The sequence below is a fragment of the Sabethes cyaneus genome, chromosome 1, assembly GCF_943734655.1.
Source record: "Sabethes cyaneus chromosome 1, idSabCyanKW18_F2, whole genome shotgun sequence".
In the NCBI taxonomy this organism is placed as follows: domain Eukaryota; kingdom Metazoa; phylum Arthropoda; class Insecta; order Diptera; family Culicidae; genus Sabethes; species Sabethes cyaneus.
The window spans coordinates 133,241,145-133,261,205 of NC_071353.1; the positions used below are offsets into that span (position 1 = coordinate 133,241,145).

General features: G+C 42.5%; 1 protein-coding gene across 1 annotated transcript; it reads left to right on the forward strand.

Annotated features, from left to right (window-relative positions):
- LOC128746252 (serine-rich adhesin for platelets) lies at positions 1–16,672 on the forward strand. Its single transcript, XM_053843301.1, has 6 exons — positions 1–45; positions 120–284; positions 457–609; positions 7,252–7,615; positions 7,964–8,104; positions 15,780–16,672. Exons 1-6 carry the CDS (start codon positions 1–3, stop codon positions 16,670–16,672), a joined length of 1,761 nt encoding a protein of 586 aa, XP_053699276.1.
- Positions 16,673–20,061: the final 3,389 nt, after the last annotated feature.

A 20,061-nucleotide genomic window follows, 5' to 3' on the forward strand; every position in this document is an offset into this window, starting at 1 on the left:
ATGAATCAACATATGCCGGCATTGTACAATCGTTTCGTTAAGAAGGTTATTGAAAATTTATGTTGCAACCAATAATATATTTATCATAATTAATTAGATTTATATCGATTTTCTTCCAGATACTTCTGATCCTGCTGGCTTTGCTACCGTTGCTGGTGCATTCCAAACCGGCTGCTACCTTGTCAGACTCAGCAGCACAGCCCGACTCGCCGGACACCATAGATCGTGCCGACTTGGGTAGAATCAAACGGTCCGGTCTGAATCTCGTGTCCGGTCTCAAAAGCGTAAGCATTATGAAACCAGATTTTTACCTCTCTTCCATCTGGCACCAACTATCATAATCATCATCACCATATTCACGTATGAGCACCCGAGAATGCACCTTTTCACAATATGACACACAAAACCAAACACCCACCCACCCACCGTTCGTTCGTTCGTTGCACCCTCTTTCAGACACTACTATCGGGCATCGGACATGCGTCGGCCTCCCTGGCGGCCAGCAGCAGTGGGTCCGCATCTTCCGCTGTAGCCATGCACGCTTCCGGCGCGTCGTCGGCGTCGGCGTCGTCGTCTAGCGGCAAGCACGAAACTCATGAAAAACCTCACGTAAGTTGCACTGAACGTTTGCCGTGTTTTTTTTCTCTTCTCAACTTTCCAAATTACATACATGCTGACCAAATGATTGCTGGTCAAGTCCTGCCAGCTGTCGGGTGAAATGCAACTTACTACAGCAAGCCTGCGGTGAAAAATTCTCATTAAATTATTGCCACGTTTGCTCCATCCAGGGATAGGACCTACTATCATACAATCTCACTTGCAATGCACTATCATATGGGTTATGGCGAACCAGGTCCAGTAGCGCAAAACTCATAAACAATTTCATTTTACACACTGTTAGAGCCATACTGCAGTTAGGTACTTAATTATACTTAGATGAGAATACTGTGTTGAACAAATAACGAAAAGAATTTATATTTGATTCACCCCAGTGACAATTTGATTTTAATTGCTCTCTTATTGTGGTTTTATGACCATTTTTGGCCATTAAAACCATGGAAAGAGAAGAATAAAATCCAAATTATTACTAATTATCTAACTAGATAGCTTCAACATTTTAAAAACTTTAAACCAGATTCAATTTTTTAGTTTCATCTCAAGGTATGCCGTAATATCTGTGAACTTTAGTTTTTCTACTTTCGGCAAATCCATTATTGCACTGTCGAACCGCACTACTTCAACTTCGATGCGGGAATTCCAGCAGCCATTGGGGATAACTTGATCATCCTTTTCCACTCAAACTTAAAGGTTACACAGTCCAGCAAGCTAACTTCTAGCAGCCATCATCCAATCCAACGAAATCAGTCGTTAGTCTCGTATGGAAAACATGAAAAGGGATTATCCGAATCAAGCGCAAGGAAACAGAAAGTGAGTAGGTACAAACGATTCAACACAGGAAAGGATTTTTCGCCCCAACAGGGTAGAAACGCAAAAAAAACGTTACTTCATCGTTCGACATTTTAGCAAACCGAAACGTAGGAACATAGTACCTACCCGCAAGGCACCAGCAGAGCAAGGATATGTGTGTCTGCGGTTTTTCAACGGAATTCTTTGACTACGGTTAAGTGCTGCTCTTGCCGTTCGACAACACGATAAGTGGATGTGGAAGATTAAATTATTGGCGCTTCCATCGTGCATAGTTACGTGCTGCTGCTACTGCTGATTGCACGATTGTGGAAATGAAAAGTGTTCATGCTTCACTGGTTAAATAGCGATAGTAATCGTTGGTGGTTTCTTCTATGCGGAGACTGTCTATTCTACGATTCGCATAATTGCTGCTATTCTAATTAAAGTCGAATCGGAGAATAAATCTGGTAGCGTGATTCCAGATATAGTTGAACGCGTATTATCACCTCAAATACGGGAAGGAAAGACGTGTGGTATCATTCACAAGCGGTTCACTGCCACATAAACTAAAATTATGAGTATGTTTAACTTTGTTCTAATACTTTAATGATTTCAAGAAAAGTTTAATTCTTTTTAAAGCCTGTAGCGAATTCATAATTATTGGATCTTGTTATTTAGTTCAAATTAGTAACAACCATTCATGTTCAGCGACCATGAGTCTGTATTTACACATCAAAAAATAAATGTGAAACAAATAAACCTTGCATTCAGAAAGCTACGAAAATTGGTGGAACAACACTACCTATTGTAGGAAAATAATCACTCAAAGAAAAGGGCTCATCACGATAGAAGAGATTGTTGAAGTCTAACGACGGGTCATATTGAACGTGTTCTTATATGAATAACTGTAGCATGTATATGTAACTCGAAAATCAGGATAAATCAACCGTTCAGTAGGTCTTCTTAATGCAGTGAGCAGGAAAACCCGCTCGTTATTCTCAATGTGTTGACCGGAATTTAAGTTAACCCTAGCCAGTTGTTTGCTTCACCACTAGGTGGTTTCTTACCTTCCCCGTGTATGGGATGTTATTGAACAAACATTATTTCAATTCTTATTGATAGGTTAAAAGGAGGGATGGTTCGATCACTTTGAGTCAATTTTGATTTATTTGACAGTACTTTCTCAGCCTAGCCAAATTCGACAAAGTTATAAACTAGTAAAATTAGTTATTATCTAAAAAATTTCTGTATCTTTTGTATTTACGTTGCTACAATGCTGGTAGCTCATATGTAGCTGAGTGAACGTTCACTGACCTATTGATGAGGCAGCAACGTTGCATCACCGTAAATACTAAAGATATAGCAAAACTTTATTCAGCGAAATTGTAGATAATGATTAGTTCCACAAATGTTCCATATATAATTTTGTCAAATTTTGCTCGGCTGAGACGGTACTGTCAAATGAATCAAAGTTGAGTCAAAAGGACTGGACCTTCCCTGACCGCGAGGCGACCGTGAGCGTTTTGTTGACTTTAAACAGACTGATAAACTAGATCATCGCTATGCGGACCGTAAAATCCGGGTTCAGATTTTTTTAATAGAGCGCTACATCTCCTCCCCCCCTCCCCCCGTTACTGAGCTACAAGTAATCTCAGAAATAGATTGTAAGCAGCTAGCGTAGGAAAAATAGGAAGCCACCGCGGCAATATTTGTTTTCTTCACTGATAGTGGAATGCTTAGTTGCTCAACAATGAAAGCTCAGTAGTGTTTTATTCATTTCCCATTAAAAATACACTCAGTTTTGTTCTTTCGACGCAATGAATTTGAAATCTTACCAGTTTTCGTTATACTTTATGGACCTCCCATATCAATGTGTATTATACGACTTGCAGAACAGCAGTTTTTCAACTGTAACATGCTCGTGGATCAGCAGGTTGATCGTATTGCCAAAATCGTAGGACAGCCTCGCAGTAGAACAGTGTGCGAGAAGATTGTGCCAATCGTTACTTGCTATAGCGTCCTTAAAGAAACTGTAGTCGAGCATGAAAAATCATGTCGCCACACGTCGCATTTTTCGATTTTTTGGAATGGCGGGCTATCCCAAACCTTGCCGTGCCCCAAACCTTGTTAAGAACCTTCCCCGGCCCCTAAAAGACCCATCGTACAAATTTTTGCGCTGATCAGTTCAGTAGTTTTCGAGTTTATAAGGAACTTACAGGCAGACAGACAGAATTTTTTTTAAATAGGACTAGCTGACAAATTAAATTATGTTGTACATAACTCATGAATCTCAGATGACCTTTGTCTCAATCTCGAGTTTTGCATGTTTCTGAGGAGTTCATGGGTGGTTTAATATACAAATTTTCCTCACAGTAAAGTAGAAAACAATCCCCCCCCTCCAATTACTTAGCCAGATAAAATAAAGCGGATAGCATTTGAATATTCGCCATGATTATATAACATTTCACCGCATACCATATTACGGAACACCACTTCTCGGTTGACCATAACGCGGAATATCATTTCGCGAAAAACGTTACGCGGGAAAACCATTTCACGGAAAATCTTTTCGTGAAAAGTACCATAGTCATCATAGAAAAAATTATTGCCTCCAAAAACTCCCACATAGGAGCCCCTCTTCTAAAGTGGGGAGGGGTCCTAATACACCATTGAAAAAATTCTTGCCCCAAAAACCTTCACATGACAAATTTGGTTCCATTTGCTTGGTGAGTTTTCGAGTTATGAGGAAATTTGTGTTTCATTTGTATGGAAGCCCCCCTTCTTAAAGGGGAGAGGAGTCATAATTCCCCTTCTAAAGAGGGGATGGGTCTCAATTTACCATAGAAAAAATTCTTGTCACCAAAAACACCCACATGCCAAATTTGGTTCCATTTGCTTGATTAGTTCTCGAGTTATGCAGAAATGTGTGTTTCATTTGTATGGGAGGCCCCCCTCTTAGTGGGTGGAGTGGTCTCTAACCATCATAAGAACCTTCCCTGGTCCCAAAAACCTCTACATGCACATTTTTTTTAATTTTTTAAAATATATATTTAATTTAACAAATTAAGGCTGTTTATGAGTACCATTACCAATATATTAAATTTATTAAGAAATGCATATTTTATGTCCTAAGTCCCTATGTCCTAATAATTGGCTTTACAAGAAAATTTTCGAATATCCAGGTTAATCCCCTATCGTTTCGTATAACAATTTGGCATCGTTTACTTTAGTGCCTCGCGCGTTACATTTACACGGCGGTCCAAAACATTGAAGTTCATTTTGAAATAACACTGGGCACACTTAACAATGACGCGTTTACATACCGGGACTTATATTCAAGCGTCATAAACGGGATATGTCAATGGTGTCGTGAAATCGGTTACCTAGGAACATCGCACGCGTAATTTCCAATATGCATACGATTATCGAATATCAAAAACTTGATAACTTTTGAACAGCTCCCTGATAAAGTAATTAGGAGTTTAAACATGTTTAATGATCGAAGGAAGCCCAAGCGTGTAGGGCGCTATATCTCTGCATATTAGCGTTGGTAAGAGGAAATGCTTATCAACTTAGGGACTATATTGGCTCGTTTCATTATCCCTGATTTTTGTTTTCAGATATAATAAGTTCAAGTTGTTACGTAGTTTTCGAGCCGTAAATCTCTCATGTGCATAATATTTTTCGACACAAATTAAATTATGGTTGTATATGAGCACCAATGGCATTATACTAAATTTTTTAAAAAGGTATTTTTTATATCTTAATTTTTGTAATTACTGGCTTTAGCCTCCCAGTTGGCCTCGAGGTGTGACGCTTGCCTAATAAGCCATTCGTCGTATATTCGAATCCCGGCTGGGAGAGACTGTTAGTATCAATAGGATCGTAGCAACTGGCCCTGCAATTGTCCTGTACTCTAACAGCTGGCTGCGAAGTCTGTCGTAAACAGAAGGTCAAGTTTCGATAACGGAATGCAGCACCTAGGCTTTGCTTTGCTTACAGACTTTACAAGAAAATTTTCGAATATCCAGGTTAGTCTCATACAAGGGGTTTCCAGTAAGGCGTATAAGTGCGTAGTAGTCAGAGATTACTTTTGTAATCATTTTCGGTAATCAACGGTAATCAGTAGAGTAATCAATGATAATCTTAAGTAATCATTGGTAATCGTGATTGATTTATAGTAATCACAAGAGATTGATTACTGGTAATCAGAGTTAATCAGTAAAGTAATCAAAAGTAACTTTTTTCAAAGGTGCGTAGTATTCATTGCTGTTGGAAACCCCTTGGTATCATATAACTAGTGCTTACATACTTACATTATCCATCTAACTCCCCCCATCTACTAACAACAATTCCTTTCCCGAAATACTTGTGAAGATGCAGAGGATTCCCTGGTTGTTATTAGCAACAAGTATTGGACTAACATTCCTTCCCATCCCACCAGGACCCGCATTCGGACGTGGCCGGCGTCGGTATTGATCAGCATGCAGGGACCTGATAAGGTTGCACAATGAGCAATAGCGTGCTGTCCCATGTATGCTTTTTCCAGCCATTATTTTGCAATTTTCATCGTTCCTGGTCAATAACGGAGTAGCAGCACACGGGCGGTATCCTATGCTTATGCTTATGCTTATGTTTTATGATCGAAGGAAGCCGAAAGGTATCTCGCACAGTCGTGGTTTTCAATGTAATTGCCAAGTTGACAGGTTTGTCTCAGGTTCGTGCATAGCAACAAATATGTATCGGTATCCAATATCCGCTCATCTGCAATTACGGACATATGGAATTAGTTGACTGAAATACTTCAATTCAAGCCCCTGATCGAAATTAAAACCATTGGAAGCTAAGTAGTGAAAAATTTCAGGTCTCAGCAGCAGATATTTAGAGTAGGCCGGGGCATAATTGGAATGGAATATATTTTTTAAATTCTTTTCACTCTATTTTCAAAACAGATATGTTCGTGATGTAAACGCTACTACAAATTTTCAACAAGTTATATGATCCTGTTGATAGCGTATTTGCCGTATAACGGAAAATTACATCAAAACTGCCCTAAAATAACATTTGCACATAACTCAGCAACTAAGCTTCGTAAGCAACCAAAGTTTACGTTAGATTCAAGCTGTCAAAGTAGTCACCCATTCATGCCAATGGTGTCAATTTACACGGAATCTGCACCGATAAATCATTGAATCGCACTTTTCCCCCATCGTACTTTTACACCCCCTTAATCTATCTTTTCCATGTGGGGAAAGCATTTCACTCACATATCAAATATGTTTTAATCTTGTGCGCTTTGTCGCTTGGAATAATTCCGGTAACCTGAACTGTTCTCTGGATGCCATAGTTGTTCGCATCTTATGCCATTTCATATCATGTGCTTTTCCTTGATAGCAACGCAAGTAATGTTAAACCCTAACACTGTAGAAAATGATAACAACTCCATGAAGCATGTCTTTATGATTATCGTTTGAGCAAAAAGATTTTTGTATTCTTACTGTTGCATTCACTCTCTCCTGGCTGACCCAGAGGTACGATAGAGAATTTAATAAAACATTCATCATATGTACGAATTCAGGCTGAAAAAAACTGGTAGATCGAACCAGCAGTCATAGCAGTGGTCTTTTTGCGTCAGCCATATATAAAGGAGGTCAAGCTCCAAGTTGAGTAAAATATTCTAACAATGAAAAGTTATCTGTTTGGAAAGATAAATTAAATAGTAACCAGTATGCTACCAATTATCTAAGACAATTCCACAAGACAAAGCAATCTAAATACTAAATTTCAATTCATCCATTCATCTAATAAATTTTCAATTGCTCATTTGTTCCCTCTCGATTGCAGGAGGAGGCCAAATTCGACGGCTGGGGCCTAAAGAAGTCCATCCTGAACACGCTGTTCCAGGCGGTGAAGGCCATCACCGGTGGCATCACCATCCTGAAGGGTCAACTCATCAAGGGCTCCGGCTACGCGGTTAGCGGCCTTGGCAAGGTGATCGCCGTCGGTGGCGATGCCGTCTCGGATGTGGGCAAGAAAATTACCACATCGGCCCAGCTGGTCCCGTCGTCGGCCCACTCCAACATACACCCGTTCGCCAAGCTGAGTGGCTCGCTGTCGTCCGGTGCGGCCGGTCTAGTCTCATCTGCTTCCTCGTCATCGTCCGGCTCGTCGTCGTCGTCTGGCCACCACACTGGCCCAGCAAGTGAAAGTATGTACATATCCGTTCGATAAGTGCTCTTCGGATCGTGCTATCACTCGTTAGCGACTGGTTTTTCGTAGATAGGCACCGTGCGTGCGGATGAGATAATTGTTAGGTGAATTCTACGAGCCGGTTTTGTTTCCTATGGCAGAATCGTAGTAGCTCGATGGACTACATTCAATTTTAAAGTTTGTTTGATGTTCGATGACTGATCCTCAGTGTTTTACAAAACTGCTTTTAGCAGCCTGAAATTCAGATGCTGTTTGAAATCGGAACTAACTAACGAATCGGACTAACATTTTTACGCCACAAAACGCCGTAAAGCAGTCACAAAAGTATTATCTATTTCATCGACAGGTTTCACCAGCTACGAAACTCCCGGAAGCTATGGTCATGATGTGCACAGCGTTCCCTCAGCCGCTGCCTACCTACCGCCGAAACCGTCCTCTTACTACAAATCTCCGCTGACATCCTACGGTACCGACATCGAATCCGTTGGTAAGAATTGCATTAGTACATTTACTTTCAGCATTCCACTGCTCCTGGTCGAGTGATACGATGCTCTTTTGCCTGTTTTGATCTCTGACTGTTTAAAATTTCATCAAATCTAAATCAGAGCCAATTTATGTTGCACATATAAGCTTTCAACTGCGCCGGTTAGAATTTATTGGTTTGATCTTTGTAGTAATTTGAAGGCACTTTGTAGTTTTTCTTTTGCTTCCAATGGAAGTGCAGTATCAGTTTACCAATAACAAAGACTGCTAGTAATATGGTAAATGCATTCCTTTACCAGAAATATCGGTTTCATTGCGAGTGAAAACAAAATATCATGCGTCTCCATTACATTACTTGTTCCTTCTAGTATTACCAGTAATTGCCTGTCAAAAATTTATATAATTTCTACAACTTCCATGAAATTTCATGAAAAGGCAAGACAAAGCATTTCCATCAACCATTTTTAAAACCCCAGCCATCAGTTATGTGAAAAGCTACCATCAGCTTCGATTAATTTTCTATTCAGAAATGCACACACATTCATCGTCACAATCTCGCCAGACGGAGCAATTTGTGCTGCGCCTTGTAATTATATTTTCGGGCACAGCAGCACTCACTACACTACACTGGATGGCAAATAATGGCTGCAATAAATCACGCGAAACTGTCCGTTGACCTTGGGGCTCAGCACGCGATCGAGAGTCAACCGCGCCACCGGTCGCTGCCCTAACGAGAGTAATTAAAACCATGTCAATCGCACCATGTCGAAAGTGACATCGATGTCATTTTATCGCTCATATCTATCAGGTTCAAAATCCTCTATACAGTCACCTCTGCTCGGTTGGGATGAAGAGATTGCAAATTTAAATGAGCCACCCCCATCCTGCCGAGCGTTTAATATTCTGCATGCATTATTTGATGCAAAACTTGATTCAATCGTACGTTTTTCGTTTTTCTGCAAAAAACTCGCAGTTGAATTTTGCGATCAATTAACAGAAAGTTTCGTTTTTTCTGCAGCTTTTAATTTAATTACCATCCACAGCATAAAACCAAATTAATTATAATTCTGACATTGCACAGTTTGGCACTTGCATAATTTTTGAAACTTGATAATGGTGCTTTCGATGGCCCGCCAACCGGCGTACATGTCGGTAGGTAATCGAAAAGCAACCGGAAACGATAATCGCTTCCATTACTGACGATTATAATAATTTAAATATCGTTTCCAAATGGTGCATAACAACCGCAACAACAGGTGACCATCGCCATAAATCCGCTGCGTTGCACTTTGTCATCAGTAGCCAGCCGGTTTATAGCATTCGGTTGACCGCGCGGGTTGCAGCTTGCAGGTACTGATCAGCGCCGCGTAGATATTCTGCGCTGCAGAACGGTTAAACAAATCGGCCGTGCATCACAGCCACGCCCTCGCGGGCGTTCCGAACCAGTAGAGCTACGTCTGCGTGCAGGAAAAATGCTACCTCAAGCAATATGGTTTCATTCAATACAGCTCAATTGATAGTTTACTGCAAACGTCCTCGGCGAAACGTTTTATTATCGTCATCGGGAAAACAATTTGTTTTCGACATTTCATTCATTCTTTCGTTCATTCATTCATTTCAAAGTCATGCAATCATGTTCAAGCACTGTAAATTTATTTTTTGCTTATAAAAATCTGGGGTTATTCTGACAAGGAGATGGTTTTTAGTTTTGCTCAAGATAATTTATTCTATTCTATATAAAAGAATATTCAATAATTACAAAATTTTCCTGAAGAAAGCTGTAAGTAACAATTGTAATACGTGAATGAGCGATGTTAGACTATTTTATGTGTGATGAATTTGCAAAATGGAATACTTTATGTCCCAATATTTGGGAGGAGAAAAAGCTACCGGAGCAATGGACGGAAGGTATGCACGAACATGGTTTTCCGGAAAAACCAACGAGCGGGTTTCAAGGGTGAACATGTGCATTCCATAACCTCTGTTCATTAACTCCTGTTCCTACCTCCACGAGGTGCCGGCTGGAGTACGCAACTTCGGTTGTCGTATGCTAACAGGAAAGGGGGCACAGTGGCTCCCGCCCACATTAAGCTAGCAGACCCATCAGCGGGATAAGGACCTTAGGTTAACAGCCTACTGTACCGGAACACAAAAAAGTTACCGAAAATAAAAGAAGAAATCTCTCTGGATTATTGGCAACGACCTTTAGCATGAAAACACGGACACGAATCGGAACATGGAATATACTGACCCTTGCTCAGTAGGGCAAGCTGGCTCAACTTGTAAGGAAATCTCGCCGCCTGAAGCTTGAAATCCTGGGGCTGAGCGAGGTCCGCTGGCCGGGTACTGGCGAACACAGGACATCATCCGGGCAAGTCTTGCTCTACTCTGGAATACGAGGGGAAAAGGCTACTCGAGAAAGAGGAGTTGGATTCTTACTGAGCCCAGGGGCACATGCGGCCTTGATGAAGTGGGAACCGATAAATGAGCGAATTATCGTTGCCAGATTTAGAACACGGGTTAGGAACCTTACAGCAATCCAAAGCTATGCGCCAACAGATGCTGCCGACCTGCAGGAGAAAAAGAGTTTTTACAGCCAGCTGAACAGCGTGGTTGATAAAATCCCAAAGGGGGACATCCAAACCCACATGGGCGACTTCAACGCGAAGATTGGCTTAAACAACGCGGACCTTGAACGCGTCATGGGACACCATGGCCTAGGAGAGACTAGCGAAAACGGGGACCTGTTTACAGAATTCTGTGGTAATAACAACATGGTCATTGGTGGATCGCTCTTCCCCCATATACCAGTACATAAAGTCATTTGGGTTTCCCGCGACGGCCGAACAGAAAACCAAATCGACCACATCTGCATCAGCCGGAAATGGCGAAGGAGCCTTCTTGATGTACGCAACAAACGCAGCGCTGATATTACATCCGACCATCATCTCTTTATCGCTGAGATACGTCTGCGCGTCGCACGTGTCCATCGACGGGAGGAGAAAGTTGGGTGCCACTACGACGTCCGCCGATTGGAGAATCCTAAGGTGAAAAGGGCCTTTTCCGAACAACTTGAATCTCGAGCCTCGGAGTTGCCACCTGGTGGAACTGTCGAAGAGCAATGGACCGGCATCAAGAACGCCTTCAGATCGAGCAGTGATGAAACCCTCGGCAAAGCGCGCAGCAGGCGGAGGGAGTGGATCTCGGATGAAACTTGGAGGAAGATCGACGAGCGGAGAGAGGTGAAAGTCGTCATAGAGCGAGCGCGGATCAGATCGGCTAAGACAGCTGCTCGTCAACGATACGGCGAACTGGAGAGGCATGTAGGCGGGACAAGAGAGCCTGGACCAGGGCTTGAAAAGGGATCGCAAGTTGAATGTGACTGCCGTGAATGCGAACTTTCCGCATTCAAACTCCGCTTTTTGAACGATCATTTGACTGTTTTTTGAATCCAGTCAATCTGCCGCTTGCGCTGCTGCCGTCTTACAATTCATGCGGCATCTCAGCAAAAGCAAACAGTCGATCTCCCGTTTTGCTTTGCGCTTTGAGAATATAAACTGCAAACTAACTGGCAGCATACGGTGACGTATTTTTTCGTTTCTCTTTTTGTCTCCAAATCGGCTGCTCACAGTAATAGTTTGTCACCCGGACGTCGGTCCGACACAAGCAAAATATTCGTTTGTGTTGAACGGAGTCCGACCGACTTCTTCCATGCACATGTGGTGGTTGTTTTTTTGTAGTATTGAATCATACGATTGTGCGGTTGCTTTTCGTTAGCGTGGTGATTACCAGTCATTTGACTGTTTTGCAGTCATTCGCTGCTCCAAACGGTAAAGGCAACTTGATCGAACAAAAGCTCTAGAACGCGTTCGTTCTGCTGCGTGCCATCGGCGTTTAACTGAGCAAACTGCCAGTTGTGTTAGCGTTCGTATTCCACCTCTAAACGGACGGTGTGAACTGGAATGCGCGTTGGTGTGACTGCAGTAGAAAAAAAGGATCGGTCGAAGCCCTGGCCTGGACTAACTTCCTAGCCGAACAAGGAGAAACCGCCGAGAAATTATATTGGAGCAGATCAACGAATTCCAGGACTCTCTTCTGCTGGTGTTCATTGACTTCGAAAAGGTGTTCGACCGACTCCACCACGAAAACATCTGCGGCGCACTTGAGCGTCATCGAGGCTCAGTACAAGGCGTTCTCGTGCAAGGTTTTGCACGACGGCGTCTTGTCCGACCCCATAAGGGTTACTGCCGGCGTGAGACAGGGATGGATTTTATCACCGCTTCTGTTTCTCATTGTTATGGATGAGATATTAGTGGGAGCAATTGACAGTAGACCAAATCGAGGATTGCCTTGGAATCCTCTAACGATGGAGCAGCTAAATGACCTCGACCTAGCCGACGACATTGTCTTGCTCGCACAACGCCGAAACGATATGCAGAGCAAGTTAGATGACCTCTCCGATAGCTCCCAGGCAGCAGGTCTTACAGTCAATGTAGCGAAAACTAAGTCTATGGTAGTGAACACTGACAATTCCACCACCTTCACAGTAGCGGGACAACAAGTTGAGCAGGTAGACGCCTTTCAATATCTTGGTAGCCAAACAACGCCCGATGGTGGTACCATCGGAGCCACACGGATCAGGAAGGCCAGGAATGCCTTTGCAGATCTGCAAAACATTTGGGGCTCAAACCAGATCACTCTACGTACGAAAACCCGAATCTTTAATCCAAACGTTAAATCCGTCCTGCTGTATGTCTGCGAAACGTGGTGCGTCTCAGCGGAGACAACGCGAAAACTGCAGGTACTCATTAACCGGTGCCTGCGATATATTATTCGTGCCTGGTGGCCTGATAATTGGATATCCAATGAGGAACTCCATGGTCGGTGTCATCAACGGCCGATAGCCACAGAAATTCGTGAACGTAAGTGGAAGTAGATCGGACACACCTTGCGGAAAGGAGCGAACGAGGTCTGCAGAGAAGCACTCGACTGGAATACACAAGGACAGCGTAGAAGAGGCAGACCCAGAGGCTCATGGCGACGGAGCTTAGCCAACGACATCCGGGCTGTAGACGAAAACCTGTGCTGGCGACAGTTAAAAGCCATGGCGGGTAACCGTCAGCAGTGGACATCTCTGATTTCATCCCTTTGTTCTGCCGGACCGGCAGACATGGACACATAAGGGCATCAAAACGATGGGCACGATTGTCCCCAAGAGTGACCAACTCCAATGCTTTGCAGTTGACTTTCATATCATAGCCAGAAACTCTGCGACGGCGGCGTAGGCAATTTACGCCAAACTGAAAGCGGAATCTAGGAGGATCGGGCTGGTATGCTGAAATATCCTACTTGAGCATTTTCCAAATTCTTGATCACGATTTAGCAACATGCAACCGAGCATTGTCATGTAGTAGAATTCGGTTCGATGTCTAGCGAATCTAGCGAGAATCCAACATCGTTGAAGAAAATGACGAAAAAGAGTGGAGTGGTCCCAGATTGCTCCCTTGCGGGACAAGTTCGTAACAAGTTCGTAGTTACGGATTTACCGGGAACGAAACCATGCTGGTCAGAAGAGAAACAAGATTTCGTGCCTTTTAGAATTCGCTCGCTAACGATAATGTCGAACAGTTTCGAAGCGACGGAAAGCCTAGTAATTCCACGGTAATTCCTGACGTCACGACGATCACCACTTGTATACACGAGAAGCATGTATGATAGCTTCCAGCTCGCAGGCAATTCTCCCCGCTCGAATGATCAGTTGAAAATGGCGGTTAATGGCTCAGCAAAAAAACTAGCACAGCAACAAAAAACAACAGCAGGGAATCCACCCGGTCCAGGAACTTAAAAGCTGTCTAACTTTTTTGAGGCAGCGATAATCACGGGGGGGGGGGGGGGGGATTTTGTGGAAGCACCTCCCTTTGTGCTTTATGACGAGCTTGAGACGTTTCTCAAAAGAATCACACGTGGCATGCACCTGGTCCATGGGTTCTCGTCCCAGATCTTAGAATGCTTCTTGAGCTTCCTAAATTGGTCCATAGTGCTCACTTTATGTTCGCTCTGCTTGACCAGCATGTATGACCATACATAAAAGTCCAGGGGAATAAGATTCGGAGAGCTGGTTGGCCACAAAGTCTTATCGAGAAAATCAGTCAAAATCTCCCGACACCACACTTGGACGATATCCGCCGTGTGGGTCGGTGCACCGTCCCATTGAAAGACGTAACGGCCACAACCTTCTCCAGAACCTCGGTCTTATACTACGCGGCGTTGATTTTCACGTTTTTCTCGATAAACACCGGTGGAAGTTTCTCACGCTTGGATTCAGCCCCCCAAACCATCACCGACGCAGCGCTCTGGAACCGCGGGATGTTTATGTGGGACGGGGGAATGCTGGCCAACGTCGGCGCCCACAGTCGATCATTTTGGACATTGTGCGGCTGTTGCAAGATGAAGAGTTTCTCATCAGAAAACAAGAACTCCTGACCAACGTACCGCGAGAGTATCAGCTTTGCTCTATCCAGCCTCTTCTTCGTTGTAGCCCCTTAAACCTTACGTTTATTGTACGGCTTGCATCCCAGGTCCTTCGTCAAGATGGTGCGGGCAGTCACGCCCGGCCGGCACATCCAGGCCAACAGCGCTCTTCCGGATCGAGCGGTTCATTTTTCGACGAACCCGCTCCCTCGCCACCTTGAAGGCTGCTGGCGTCCTCGCCGAACGCGGCCGCCCGGATCTAGCACGGTCCTTGGCCGAGTTCATCTCCCGGTACCAACGGATGGTATTATAGATGAAACTCCGCTTCACTCCGTGGGATTTCAACTGCCGAAATATGTGGCCGGGTCGCTCACCTCTCGCAAACAACTTTACTACGACGTTGCGGTACTCCTTCATCGCGCGCGGTAAACAAGTAACAAATGACATCAAGTCGACATCTTGCGCGTCGGTTAGCCTATATATAAGGCTAAAGTTGACACCAATACACAGAATGCACATGATACGCACTTACACAACGATGAGAAGTTGTATTCGAACTTATTGAACGCCCTGTAGATGATAGCTTTTGAATGCATGGTCAAAATGTTGTGATATTAATATCAAATGTCAAGAAATCTGTTCTGAACAAATTTTTCATATTGTCAATTCAAAACAAATTACATATGTGGCTTTGGAGCTGCAAAATCGAAGGGCGCCTACAGACGGTCTTACCCGTTAGAAGGTTAACAGTAGGGAATCACGTAGGGTAGATGCTCCAGCAGTTGTGGTAGTACCAGTAGTGCTGGAAATTCGAATTATTCCGTTATTTTTGCAGATTTTGAGACAAGTTTTATAAGTTTCGAACTACCAAGACCAGTATCATTTGATAAATATCAAACTTGTACCAAAATCTGCAAAAATAATGGAATAGTTCGAGTTTTCACCACTACTGGTACTGGAGCATCTACCCTAGTAATGTTTAAAAGTCAAGTGACACAATAATATGCAACTTTTTAACTAGCAAATATTACTCATCTTTATAATAATCTCTTTTTTCTAATTGTTGCCTTTTTTCACTTTTCTCTGTGTGCAAAGCTATAAAAGCCTCAATGCAATCCCCGATAAGTACGAAAAATGTGCCACTTTAGCCAATCCAAAAGGTGCTACTATCGATGCTTTTAACAATATCTTTCACTGTCTTTCTTTAGCGTACCCAACGGCATCGCACTACATAACGAAGTCGGGTAAGACCAGTGTCGTAGAAGCATCGGACGTGCTGAGGGAAATTTTGAAACAGAAAATACCGACCGGGACGGGACACAGCTACAACAGTTACCATCCGGGAACCGGACCGATGAAGTACGAGAAACAGGTCATCTCCCAACACACCATCCCAAATGATCCCTACCCTCCACCATTCCGGCCGCTGAAGAGCAACAGCTACCTGCCGCCACTGTACGGTCTACCGCATGGTCCCGTTGACTCCGTTACCCACTCCCAATCGATTACCACTTCCTTCGGTGGTTCGCTGCATTCACCCTACATCGACGAAAACGAATCCCAGTTTCCACCCTCTTACGACATCTATCGATCCATGAGCGTCAAAATGTCCGGTAAGAAAGAATCGAAGAACCCGATTTCGCACTCCCATTCCAGCCAACCCGATCCGCGGTCCAAAGTGGCCTACACCATCAGTTCCGGCTCGCTTCCAAGCACTAACTCTGTATCCCTGTTCCTATCCCCACCCGTACCGACCGCACTGACAGATGACCGTAACAGCGATGACAATCACGTTCACCAACAGCAACTGCACGACCTCAGCCTGAAGCTGGGGCCCGGAATCGAGGTCCAGAAGTCGCTGGCCTACGAGCTGGACGAAACGGACCGATCGTCAAAGCTAACGCCGACCAAACAGGACCACCGACGACGATCAACGGGCGACAAGAAAGTGCTCAGCAGCAGCAACAGCAATAGCAGTAGCAACAGCCACGGCAACAGCAGACTGACCCGCGACAGTAGTAGTAGTATCAACAGTCCCAGCAACAGTCAGCCGGGTGCTGTCAGCCGGGAAGACCAACAGACGAAAAAATCCGAGACATAAGACTTAGAGAGCCAACGCCACTAGTGTTTTTTTCTCTCCTCTAAGGGGGGTGTTTTGAGAGTACCTTGCAGGTTGCATTAAACGGATTCAGGTAATTCTGGATGGGTGTGTTGTGCTCTTTTGGCACCGTTTTTGGTTTGCGGGTTTGAGCACCTTCAGTTGTGTGTTTCTTGTACTTAGTTAGTTGCACTTTTAGTTGTTCAATAGAAATTTTCTTACTGCAATGTAGTGATTGTAACCTAACACTGCAAGCACTGGCGTGCCCAGGCTGGGGTACGTGCCCCACCTTCTCCGTAAAATTTAGTGTAAAACAAAAAAAAAACTTATTTACATTACAGCAGTTCGCAAGTTTGAATTTAATCTGTCACTGTTTTTGCGATGAGTAAATTAATTACTTACGTAAAAATGGTTCCAGTTTCAAGTTCTATTTCAGCTGCAGTTATACATTAAAGCTTATATTCAAGTCCCCTTTCATGTCCAATTTTAAATCCTTTCAAGTTCATCTTCAAGTCCGATTTCAAATCCCTTTTCAAGTCCAGTTTAAAATCGACCATTTGTTCATCTTAAAGTTGAAGTCCAATTTTAAGTTAAGTGGTAATGGAAATTTTCAAAGAAAAGTCAGAAAATTATGTTGAGTCACATGAAAATTCTTTTCTTGTTGTTCCTGTGTTATGATCGAAAAACTCGAGTTTCCCGAATATCTACTTAATTTAACAATTCATATTTCATGAACCAAGCAGTAAATTGTACGTGCAAAGAGTTATTTACGAGAAGGCAAGAAAAATTTCTTAGCATATTCATTGAAATAACGGATCTTAAGGAACCCAAGTAACAATTTAAGTTTTATTGCACTCTTAAAATAGTATTAGTGGTCAATATTGGTCACAAAAATCATCATAAGAGTATAATAAAACCGGTTATGTTACTTGGGAAGTCAGTCTGTTGTAGCCCCTCGATAAAAAAAAACGGAAGCAGCTCGTGAAAACGTAACAAAAACTGGACAAACAGGATACAAAAAAAGGAAAAATTCGAGAGAGAGAGAGAGAGAGAGAGAGAGAGAGAGAGAGAAAAGAAAAACTGGCATGAAAATAAGCAAAACGAAGAAAACATCGTGACATAAGGACAGGGAAAACGGGACGTAAAAGAATAGTGCAAAATCAGAACACGGAAGTAGAATGGTAAAACGAGGCTAAAATACAAGAACTGCAGAAAAACAGATGAATAACGTAAGAGAAATAAAGAAACAAGAGAAAAGAAGGAAAAAACATTAACTAAAACGAGGAACACAACAAAAACGAGAAAAAATGGCAATATGCTGGGCACAAAATGATAAAAAAACAACAAAAAAACAAGCAGTGAATGGAGAGGAAAAAATATAGCGGGAGAATTAAGAAACGTGAACAGAAAATGGAGAAAAATTCACTCAATTTGGCAGAAAACGAAAGACAAAGGGAATCAAACGAAAAACAGAACGTGACAGAAAAGGAGCAAAAACCAAAGCAACGGTGCTATATTCCTTTATCGAAACTTGACGTTCTGGTCTTGTTATACAACAGACCTCGCATCCTCCTGTTAGAGTACAGGACAATTGCGAGGCTAGTGCTACAATTCCATTGACTCTAAGAGCTTCTTCCAGCAGAGATCCGAACATACGACCAGCGTCCTACTTCAAGGCCAACTGGAAGGCTAGGAAAAGAAAAAGGAAAAAAAAGCAAGACATAATATATGGAAGAACGGTTAACGGGACAGCAAACAAAAAACGAAAACGGAACGGACTGGAAGAGAGGAAAACGGGCCTGAAAATGGAAGAAGTAAGATGGAAAATGGAACTGAAAAGAAACAACGGGTCAGAAACGAAACAGGTTAACAGACACAATGGAAGAGAAAAAAGTGGAAAATAACACGGGACAAAATGGGAAAAAAGCAAAAGAAAAAAGGCAAAAAAAGCAAAAACTCGACAGAAAAAGAGGAAGAACGGAAGAGAAAAGAATAAAAACGAGAGAAAAGAATGGAAAATGATTAAGAAAAGGAGAAAATGCTGGACAGAAATGGAAAACACTACAAAAACGGGATGGAAAATGAAAAAAATAAAAATAGAAAATACGCAAGAGGAGTCAGTTCCGGCGTAGTGGCTAGCATTCACGCCTCTCACGCAGAGGACCCGGGTTCAAATCCCAACCCCGCAGAAGTCACGAATGACCCAAAACTGGTTAAAGTGACTATAATCTAAAACAAAACAAAAAAAAAATTCGCAAGAAATAGAATTGAGAAACGGAAGTAAAAAATGAGAAAAATGGCTTTCAACTTGGCTGAAAATGGAAGACAAACTGGATCAAACGAAAAACAGAACGCGGCAGAAAAAAAGGAAATGTATGGGAAGAAGAAGGGAAGCAAAGAAATTAATGGAACAGAGAACAAAAAACGAGACTGGAAAAGAGGAAAAACGGGCATGAAAATGGAAGAAAACAGCCGAAAAGGGAAAAACAATTGGAGGTATACAACTGAAAAGGGCACTGAAACCGCAGGGAAAAAGACGTCGTTTTCTATAGAGAGAAGATGGCACAGAAAAACATAAAAATGTGACAGGAAATATGGAAAAACGAAAAAATAATAGAGAAAACGCAACATGAAACGGAAGACGTTATAGAAAACTAGATAATCCAAAAAGAAAAAAAAGCAAGACAGAAAAAAGAAAATTGATATAGGAAACGAGGAAAACAGGGAAAAGAGGTCAAACAGGGAAAAGAGGTCAAACGGGAGAAGGAAAAGGAGAAAAGGGGAATGGAATAAGTACATGGGAAAGAAAAAGAAGAAAAGCAAAAAGCACGGACCGAAAAAAGATAAAACTGGAGGACCAAACCGGGAGATAGAAAAGGTAACCCGCAGAGCAAAGGGCAAATAGTAAGGCAAAAATAAAAAAAAACGAGAAATAAGAGAAATAATAGGACTCAAAATGAGATAAAATGGGACAAGAAACAAAGAAAAACAGAACGTCGAAACAGCAAAACGGGAGAATAAGATAATTGAAGAAACAAGAGGAAGAACTGAATAACTGAATTGAATAAGAATTGTGAAACAAGAAGAAGAACAAGCAGAAATCAATAAAACGGTGCAAAAAATAAGAAAAACGGAAACAGAAAAACAAGAGAAAGAGAAAGTTGCGGAAACAGAGGAAAAAGAAGAGAGAAAAAGTGGGGAAACATTAGACAAGAAATGGGAAACAATGGAATACGGGAGAGAAAATAAGAGATATTGAAAGGTAAAAGAAGAATGATGAGAGAGCAAAAAGAAACCTGGTAGAGAAAACGAATAAATCCAAAAAAAAGACCAATGGGATGTAAAAGGAGAAATATGTACGTAAAACGTGAAAATGCGACAGAAAAAAAAGA